At 28.5% G+C, this 11,414-nt stretch overlaps 1 protein-coding gene across 1 annotated transcript in view; it reads left to right on the top strand.

The window, feature by feature from the left end:
- LOC129959822 (uncharacterized) overlaps nucleotides 1-1,667 on the top strand; it is a 60,331-nt gene extending 58,664 nt beyond the window's left edge. The window contains exon 21 of the mRNA XM_056072715.1: nucleotides 1,296-1,667. Coding sequence (XP_055928690.1) covers nucleotides 1,296-1,457 — 162 coding nt within the window. The 3' untranslated portion in view covers nucleotides 1,458-1,667. The remainder of the gene's footprint in view (nucleotides 1-1,295) is intronic.
- Nucleotides 1,668-11,414: the final 9,747 nt, after the last annotated feature.

Consider the following 11,414-nt stretch of genomic DNA (forward strand, 5'->3'; position numbering starts at 1 on the left):
TTCTATCAAAAAATTCTGAAGAGATATACTTAGTTTTAAATTTTGAGATACTGGTCACAAATTTGGAAGAAAACATTTATTTCAGAATACAAATTAATTCAGCCTAAAATTGCCATGTGTGAATATTAATACTACATCATCCAATCGTAATGACTTTAAAGAAATTTCCCTATTACAAATTAGCACAATGCTGTTCACATTGATTGGTCGACAGTTATAACGTCAACTTTATAAAGAAGGGAAAAGAAACTTTAGACACTGCGCATTTCAGATATCTCAGAGAAGTGCTGGAATGCGCAACAAGAAAACAAAAATTTTTAGTCACACTTTTGCGCTTTCTAAAAGAATGATATATATATACTTGACAATAAGGAACTATTGAATATGATGACGGTTTATGTTCTGTGTAATCGTAATGCCGGCCTAGATGTAGAAGAATATAAATGTCGTTTAAAGTTTTCATCATTCTTTAATTCTAAATATTTTTCTTTTATCTTCCACTTATTCATCATCGATAGAATATTTGTCGGGAGAGCTTGAGTGTTAACTTACAAACATCAATCCTTGATTATTGCTTCTAAAGTTTCAAAACACAATGATTCTCGCATAATAAACTTAAACTTTTAAGGAAATTAAATTCTTTAAAATCATATTATTATCTGATCTGTTTTAAAGAAACCTTGATTTCAGTTTAATTTAGTTCAGGAAGTATCATTTATAAATAAGAGCATATATCAACATTTATGTGAAAATAGCCCTTCACAAGAAGCAAGTATAGTCGTATAGTAAACAGCAAAACATATGGATTGAACTCAAGACCTTATTTTTATAAAATCCTTTTTTCTAAAGAGGGTTTACATGATTTTCCTGTAGAAGAGAACATATTCACTACTCTTCTAATGGAAAAAATATTGTAAGTCATCTTATTTAAAATAGTTCACCAGCATTTCAAAGAAGGAAATGGCTATGATAGAGATAAAAATAGAGTGACTGAAAGCAAAATTAAGAAGGGTTTTATGGATCACTTTTTATTGTACTTTCTTAAAATGGGCTTCTTTAGTTACAAGTTGAAAAAGAGATACTGAAAAAATATAACATAAGGATGTTATGGACATATTTCCAAATGGCAGCAGCATATTTTGTCATTTTTTATTTATTATTATACATTTTTAAAGCCTTTATACGTTTAAGATACTCATTTATTTTTGCTGAGGTATTATGTATTTAAAGTATTTATTCATTTTTACCGGTGTATGTATGTATTTATATAAGGAAAATTCTATTTCATTTTATAGATTGTGAGATCAATGGTTGAAATATTGAAACAATATAATGAAACCGCCGTTGAACCTCTTTCTAATCCAAGAGACCCTCAAGCAGATCCTCGTTGTCACAGTTTCTCTTATGTTCCCTGGTTGGATGAAGAATTCGCAGCTGATTGCCCCTTCGCATCATGAGATCCTACAGCAACATCAATCATCGGACATTCTTATGGAATATCTGTATTCCAATGAATAACTAAAAAAATTGTTTCGATCATAATAATGCAAATATATTTAAATATGCTCCGTTGCAGTTTCGCCAAATAAATAATAAAAAGATACTAAATTATTTATTTGAAAAATTTGTTTCTGTAAAATTGTCCTTATAGTTTATACATGTGAAAAATTTGAAATTTCTTCGCATCATATGTATGTTTGCAAAGAGTTTTTCAATAAAAACATGATATCATGAATTTGGATACTCCATGCATTTTTTAATTTCTTTTTTAATGTTTAATAAACACTTAAACGAACTTTCCGTCTATTAAGCAAATTCTTTCTTAAGATAAGCAACTCCCAGCTCTTTTCCTAAAAAAGCGAAACATTTGTGGAAGTCATACATGTTTACAGTTGCAGTTAATAAATAGAAAAACAAACCACAACAAAACACAACTACTGTTTTTATGTAAAGAAAATGTTTTTTCAGTTAAACTCCATCAAGAGACATTAATTACTATTTTTACCTCAATATGTTCTAGCAAAGCTAAGGGTATTTATATGAGAAATTAAAAACATAAACTTCCTACATCATATATGAAATTAATTTTAATTTTTCTCTCTCTCTCTCTCTTTTTAAATTCATGCTATTTCATGTTATTTTTCAAATATCAGTTTAAAAAAGTATTTTACAATAGTTAATTTGAAACTTGTTAAATAAATTACCAAACAAGTTAAAATGCGATATTAGAAAAGAAGGTTCGTTTCTAAATTGTCATTGTGACCTAACTGACCGTGATGTCTACGTTTAAAATATTTAGAAAACTGGCATGGATAATCTCTCCTCTACTTTCCTCATATTTATGAAATATGTTAAAATGAAAAGTTTCGTAACAATGCGAATATCGAATTTACGTTTTTTGCCCGATTGGATTCAAAAGTTGTTACATATTTACAATTTTGATATCAAGAGCAAATATTGAATTTCATATATGTAGTTCTTTGCGTTTTTCAGTTATGGAGTTTGTATATACAAAATTACATTTTGTTTCAAATATGGAGTTCACATATACAAAATTAAGCAAATCAATAAATAGTTAACATGATACCTGTAGGATTTCTAATAAAATGAAATTCAAATTTATATCTCAAGTAATAAAATTATATGCTGATTTTTGCACGGCACAATTTACATTCATATATACATAGGCAGACAAACTTCCTGTGGGCAAATGTTATCCAAAATTTGACATAAATCAACAATTTTGGTTGTAATACTACTTGGGAATTTTTTCTCCTATGTTATTGCATTTTTGAATTACCGTTTTCACTGATAAATAGACACACTGACAAACAGGTAAACATTAAATGAAAGTTTTTTTTTCTATCTTTCCTTTAAAAAATCCTTCAAACAAATAAAGGATATTTTGTTTTTTGTTTTTTAATTCAATTAATGAAGTAAGCCCTGTGTGGTATAAGAACATTAATGTTGCCATTTTTATTTTCATATCGCTTTACAGTAGAAAATGGCACAAATTGCTGTGTGGTTTATCGAATTTAAATTTATAAATAAGGTTCTTCATAAATATTGAAATATGTAGAATAGAAACCCACCGTCAAGATCGACACACAATTAAATCTAACCACAGCGGCAAGCAAAACTATCGATTTTGTAATGCTTCTTAAAACCCGGTTGAAAATCTTCAGTCGACGCTTATTGATATGTTCCATGTTTTCAAAGAAAAACTTTTATACTCTTTAATAGAACACAGAGACACATAAGTTCATGGATTTTTTTCATGATTCTAAAGAGTTATATATGTGTACTTCATATACGAAAGAATAGAATAGCGATAAAAGAACGAAATATATGTGTGTGTGTGTGTGTGTGTGTGTGTGTGTGTGTGTGTGTGTGTGTGTGTGTGTGTGTGTGTGTGTGTGTGTGTGTGTGTGTGTGTGTGTGTGTGTGTGCGTGCGCGTGTGAGTAAATAGCATCTTATAATTTTTTGTTATTTATTTCTTGTAAAATAATAATAAAAAGCAGAGCTGGTAAGGCTTTTTGCCAAGTTCGGATTTCATTATTTTTTACTGTTACGAAAGAAGCTAGGAAAAATAATTTTCTAAATTTAGTTTTTATGTTGTTGTTTTTGTGTGTGTGTGGAGCCCCGAATTTTTAATGTAGCATAGAACTTGCCCTATTACATTTCCATAATTATTTTTAGGGTACCAGATGCATATTAAAGTTACCTCGTCCTATAAACTTCCGTTAAACTCCCGCCCGGAGTTTAATTGAATAACTATCATTGCAACACAAAGGAACGTGAAAATGAGATAGGAGTTTTTGAGGTTATTGCAGGTCACAGCGCATAGCCTTCGCAAGAGTCATGTCAAGCTTTTAAAATGGAGGTAATTCGCCCCATAACATTACTATGTTCCTCAGAAGACGAGAACTACGACAAACTGAATTAGAACGAGACAAAATGAGACAAAGACGAGAACGAAGACGAGAACGAGACAAACTGAATTAGTAACAATTCTTTTCTAAATACTGCTTTCCAAATGCTGAAGTTATGCTGCGATAAAATGACATCTCCACGTCCTCTTTTTTCTTTTCTTTGAAATGTGAAACCATTCTCACCTATGTGCGAGATCACTGATGCGTTAATCGATTACGTAATAAATCCATCAAAAAAAGAGGCGCCTGAATGTGAGGATGTGGCTTTCGTACTTTATCTCATATGAAAGTCTTCCCTCAAAATTCAATTTTTACAAAAAAAAAAAAAAAAAAAAAAAAAAAAAACTTTTTTTTTTTTAATGAAAGAAAAATCTTTCCAACCAAAAATCAAATTGTCACAGATTTCATTTCTAACATTATTTTTAAGCAATAATCAGATAAGTCTAGATTTTACTTGCATTTGAAGAAATTTTGAAATTCCCTTCATAATATTTTGATGCTAATAGGATTTGTAAATATGGTTTTCAGCTGCCACTTTCAGAATAGGTTTAGTCACAAATTTATGCAATGATCGTCTGTTTTTGTAGCTCATTACACATTTCCTTTCCTTCTTATATATGCGAAATGCAGTTCTTCCTGTCTTTCTGTAAGCAGTAAAAACTTTGAAATCAAACCTTGTGAAATACTATTGCACAAGTTTCTGTTATCTTTCATTTTTCAACACTCTTTATACCAACCCCAACAGTTTGAGAGCTTCGGATTTCCATCAGAAAAAAAAGGGATATTATTTCTGTAACTGTTACATCTGGTCGGTACAATGAGCTGTTTGAAGATTTTCTCCAATTATAATATCTTAAATTATCCATCGACCATAAGACGATGCCACATCACATATCTCACGACGTACACAGGGAATTAATTCTCCAAGAAATGCTGCCGATCATTTTGTTTCACTGACAGATGTTATTGGATGGCCCCTACATTTGACACCCTGACGTTTTTCCAGTGGAGATGCCTCAAATCGCGAATGAATCAACTCTGTTCTTTAATTTTAGACTATCTATAGGTTTCAGTAACACAAAAAGTCAATGATGGGATAAGATTCAAAGGACTATGGCATACTTTTTAAAGAGAAGATATTACCATTAGCGGAAGTCACTTAAGTGATGCAGTTTTCAAAACAACTTGAATCACAATGGCATCTTACGCATTTTTCAGAAATAAAAATCTTTTTCTGTATTTTCATTTGTTTATATTTTATTTGATTTTTAAACAGAGGCGATCTTTTTAAAGCACCTTGCGTTACTAAAAATAAAAATATTATTTTTAAAGGATTCTACTGTAACTCAAAGAACTTGAGTGAAGAATACTTCTTTAAAAATCACGAGTATAGATGAAAAAAATACAAAACAAATGAGCGGAAATTAATTAAATAATCATCAGTGAAATACAAAATAGATTCGAATTTTTATTTTTAGTATTTGTTTTTTACATGTGAGCATAAAAAGCACGAGTAATGATGTAAATAAATATTCTTTCGGTTATAAAGGAAACATTTTCGAAGATGCGATAACTAATAAAGTTCGCCTTTGTATGTGTAAATCTAAAGAGTTGTTAAAAGCTACAATTCATAGTTCTAGAATTCGAAAGTTTAAACTAAAAGTCTATTTTACTCTGAGCAAGGAGGTCGTGACAATTAAAAGAATAAAATCTAAATTGTATACAATTTAAATGTCATGAAAAACCACACAAAAAAATTATTGCGAAGGCTAAACAAAAACTGTCAATTTATAAGGAAATATATAATAATTTAACCCCAAATCAGATTGTTGATATTCTATTTTCTATAAATGCAATGTAATAAATAATTTTCGAAACTTGAAAACCATAATATTTTCTTTGATTCTGCAGAAGTCAAAACATTAATAGAAGCATAAATCATATACTTATACTTCATATTATTTTATTATAATTATTTATATTAATTTTTCTGTTCGTTTGAATAAGATTCATCTACCTAAGCCTCAGAACATCATATAAAGCAGGATAATTTATGGGCTTTGACCACTGTGCTTTCGTTTTTACAACTAGAAATTAATGCAACAATAACAAATAAATGTCTTTCGAAAATCCTTTGTTTCGTTATATTTAATAAGTGTTATTCTTCTTCAAAGATAACTCTAAGTAGAATAAATCACATTTTCCTACCAAAAATTCTTCAGACAAATTAAGGCACTTTTTGCATAATGATCTTAGAAATACCCGATTACAGACGAAACAAACATACAACAGAAAAAGATTTCAAGTACCATCCACAGTGCCTACTGTATGCATATAATATAGAAGAGCCTTCAGCTATATCATAAAACATTTATGCACAAAAACATTCAAAATCTAAAGAAAAGAGAGATTCATAATCTTGCCATTCATTTCGAAAACAATACGAAGTAATAATTTTCATCAATGACTGAAAAATTCTAAGAGACGGCTGAATGCATTCCGATATGTCATAAAAAAATAAAATATTGCTTTGAGTTAACATCGGAAACAATTGTATCATAAGTCTGTTAAAATTTAAATGCTGAAAATAATCGATGAAAAACTTGGAAGTTTTGCGTTCTTTCATCACACTTTCTTTGAGTATTTTACCGAAAATTTAAAAATAAGTTAAGAAAATTAAAATTTAAGTTTATTAATATAATGAAATCTTATATTAAATTTTAATAAGATTAAATATATTAACTTTTTTTCTGGAAAAACTATCAAAATAAGTTATTTTTCAAATATTCGTTTTTTTTTTTGTTTTTTGTTTTTTTTTTACTGAAGAACAACACAGAAAAATTCCGTCAATATTTAACTTGCGAAGAAATAATTTTTACTAAAATCGAACCATTAAAATTTATTTGAATAATTATAATCACAAATTATAATAATTTTAATATATCACTGAATGAAAATTTAACAGAAAAGCACGCATGAAAAAGAAATCCTCTATCTCTTGGTTGTTGTAATTTAATACCTTACCAGGTTGGTTAATTACTTGCAGACTTGATTTTTATTGGCGTAAAAGCCAAATATATCAATATTGCATGAAACACCTAGAATTACATCTCACTGTTTTTTTTTCTTGTTAAAAGCAATATATTCTTGTTACTTAACCAAAATTAAAACTCCTAAATAATAGTTGAAACATTGTTCTGATTGATCTAAATGTTTATTTTTTGTAACAAAACAGTTTTTGTTTTAAGTCGGAGAAATTTCAATTTTATTGAAACCAATTCTTTCTGTTCTGATTCCGGGATACAAACTTGGAGCTAAAATAAAATATCTTAATCTTCTTCAGAACCCTAACACATACGTGCACTTTCAATTGAATAGAAATTGAAATATGTGAGATAAAAAAAATAATAATAAGTTACATTTTCTACTGGTTTATAATATTAAATTAATACAACATAATCAGTCCAAAAAACTTGAATTTTTTACAGTTTAAAAAAATGTATCTGCAGAAATTAACCAATTAATTTCGCATATAGTTAGTATTTCAGAGCTCCTTAAGAATGAGGCTATCAATGGGTTTCCTTTCTATTTTTTTATGTTTATATTTTATTTCATTGTTGTAAGGAAATCTAGTCATATCTGATGGTTTAAATAATAATAACGTATAGCATAAAAGAACAAAAGAGAAATCTGTAAGAGAAATCTTTATGAAATTTACTTATAAAAAGAAAAGAAAATACAGTTGACATAATGGCATTCATTAATTCATGCAAATCCTGATCTATCATGTTAATGACGTCACACTGTTGCGAAGCTGAAAACTGACAAAATTTGAAACAAAAGATTGAATATTTTCTTAAAGAAAAATTGATACATATTATAAATATAAGAATGCTACTATTTACTCGCATTTTGGATTGACCATAGTTTTTTTGTACTTTGTGAAAATTCAAAGGTTAAAATGCTCTGAAGTTTATAAATTTGTGAAAATCATTTTTTATCTTACCTCATTTAGTAGAACCTTTCAGAAATTTGCAAGCAATAAATTAACATTACTGGTATTCAAAGGACTTTGTTACAACATTCATTATATGACTATTATTGATTTTAACCCTCTATTCCCCACGTTTTTATAGGAATAAATAAAAAATAAAACAATATGTTTATATATTTGAATATAAAAGTTTCCAATGCATAATATAAATGATATTTAATAAATTTATATTTCTCTTTTCAAAATATCTTTATTACTTTGACATCATAACTTTATACAAATTCGTCCAATAATATTACTTACTAAACAGTTATGACAAGATAAGAGATTCAAATTAACAATCCTTATTATAGTCTTTCAAAAAATAGGGAGAAAAAGTTTCTAAGACCACATAATATGTATTACTATACAGACTGTCCACTTTAATCGTGACCCAACAGCTAATTTTGAAACCATTAAAAATAGCATATACATTTAGTTAAAAAAAGACTTTATATAACTTAAAGAATTATACTTTGTGTGGTTTCAGTCAATTTAATGCATTTCAGAAAATTACGAAATCAAATTTTTGTATAATTTTTCAGTCTTATTAATCATATTCAGTAAAACGCTTTTGACAGACACATCGACATTTTTAACAGAAGAAATTTCACACTTCTGAAACCAATTTGTCCGAGCGACGAAGCTTTGAATATTAATCTTTCAGACAATATTAGACCATTTCGAGGGCTTCCTCAAGGAAGATTATTCAATCAACGGATTCCGCTTCCTCAAATTGGCCATTGATTGATCTAAAATAAGGAAATTCAAAGCTTCACAATTCAGTGAATTTTGATCCCAGAAGAGTGGCAGATTGTATGTTTGAAATGTTACTGCGCCAGGAACATTTTATTAAACATGAACTAATAGAACCAGAAAAATTTATAAAAATTTAGATTCCGTAATTTTTTCAGACAAAAATTTATTGACTGAAATGACAGAAAATGTGATTCCTTACGTCATTCCAAAAAATATTTTATTGAATTATATGCCTAACTCTAACGGTTTAAAAATTAGCTATTGGATCGCAATTAAAGTGGGCATTTTGTATGTTTTATGTAAATGATTTTGACAGATAATTAAAGCTTTACTCGGAAAAGAACAATGTAAATTCCATAACCGCATTTAATTTAGTTTCCATGCAAATGAAGTTTATAAAAACAAAACAATAGAGGTGTGTGTTTGTGTGCGAGCGAGCGAGTAATATCTCGAAACAATATCAACTCTGAGGCATAGAAAGCCTCTTTATTATTTTGATGCCACTAAGTGACATTTAAAAATAAAATTATAGTGCTGTTTCAAAGGCTGTGTTTTTGTTATTTTAATTAAACAACAGTTTTGTTTTTGTTTTTCCTCTGGAGCTAGGATTTATCACACATAGAGTAACAAAATTATTGCATAGAATCTAACTATACCATAATTAATAGCTTATATAAAATAATATATGTACCAATTAATGAATAAAACTTCTTCAATTTACATTTAAAGCTAATTTTAAGATTTCAGTATTTGCAAGCCGTTTCTCTATACAATGTCGGATTTCATGTAACACATCCACCATCAGTTGCAGAACCATTTGGTGCTTTTAATTGTAAATTACGCTACTAATAAATTCTGATTTGGTAATAAAAAAAATTCTTTTCCCTTCCGATTCTTTCTGTGTAAACGATTTCGTTCTCTCTTCACTCGTTTGCGAATGATTAATTTTTGTTACTCGAACTTCTGAATCAACCTTTTTTTTAGATTCAGATATAAATATTAACTAATAAGACAACAAAAAATATTATCATACAGTAAAATAAAACTAATTATTTTATTGTTCATTTCATTTCATGCCATCTATCCACAGTAGCGGATTTAGGCATTATGCGGCCTCAGACAGTGCACATAATGAGATCCTAATAATTTATCTATATATCATATAAAATGGAAATATCTGGAAATATCATAAGAAAAAAAAAGGACTAAAGCGACAAAGTTTTTAAAGTAATCATAATAAGAGTTGGTGATTTCCTTTCTTACAAATAGAAGCATTTAATTATCACGATAAATGATAACAAACTAATGAATTTAAAATAATTATTAAATTAGAATTATTAGTCTATAGGATCTGTCAAGTGGAATATAATGTAAATAAATAAATGAATAATTTATAGTTTAATATATTATGAATATGTAATTACTTACACTTTTAATTATTATTAATGATTTTAATAATTCAAGGCTAAATAATGTTATCATACAGTGTAGTAATAATATTTTACAATTAACATATTATGCATTTTTTAAGTTTATTTATTTGGCATCAAAACTAATTATAATTTTTAATCCAGCTGCCTGCGTCTTCCTTCAGCTCAGTGGCCCTGCCTCTTTACGGGCCCGGGCCACTTTCCTACGTTCTCTTTACCTAGACGGTAATCTGCCCTTGTAAGGTTGTAGACAAAATAGATACGTTTCATCTTTATACAAATAAAAGAAAACTTTAATTTTCTAACAAAAAAGTTTACAAAAACTTTATTTGCTTTTTTTCGTTTAATATTGCGTTTACTTTATTAGATAACCTGATGTTTAATCCTGAAGTTAATCGTTGATTTACCTAGAGACAATGATTTGAACAATTCGTAGCTGCGAGACAACGAATTCCGATCTACAAACTTTAAAACACACCATTCTTGAAATGATAAGACTACATGTCGATATTTTATTCCGAATTCGAAAACCTGAACAAAACGATAAAGTAATCAATAAACCATGCTCGGGTTATCGATTTAAACAATAAAATTCAATCTCTCTCAATTCGGACAATATTACTAAGTGAAAGTTGAAATTAATTAATTAAAAATCTTACCTCTTTAAATTTTCTTCATTGACTTCAAGTACAAGTTTAGCATAATCAGTTTTTGCGATCATATTACAAAACAGAAATTTTTCTAGTATAGATGCATACAGATGAGTCTCATATCTGATAAAAATAAAAGCGCATTTTTTCAAGTAATCGTAATAATCAGGCACTACACAAACATTCACTGAACCTTTCATGATCACAATCATATCCTCAAGCAGACGATTTCTATTCCAGATTTGGCGCGAATCATATGACAGCTGGAAGTTCGACTTTTACATCTGCTCATCAAAACCAAACATAGAAATTGAAGGAGTGAATAAATACACAAAAGAGATCATACAGACCCTACCGGGGGAAATAAAATAATGTATTTTATGATTCGCCCACTTGCGTTGCGCTTTTTACTTTCTCGTATAACGAAATATAAAGAAAGTATTGTGACCGTCAAAAAATTAGAACTCGAGATTTTAGCAAATCTTTCCGTTTTATACCTCAATGAGTTGAAAAACACATTTTTAGAAAATGTCCGTCCATCTGTCTGTGACAAATATAACTCAAGAACGCTTTGAGCTAGACAGATGAAATTTGATAAACGGTCTTTAT

Source organism: Argiope bruennichi, chromosome X2 (genome assembly GCF_947563725.1).
Source record: "Argiope bruennichi chromosome X2, qqArgBrue1.1, whole genome shotgun sequence".
Classification (NCBI taxonomy): Eukaryota; Metazoa; Arthropoda; class Arachnida; order Araneae; family Araneidae; genus Argiope; species Argiope bruennichi.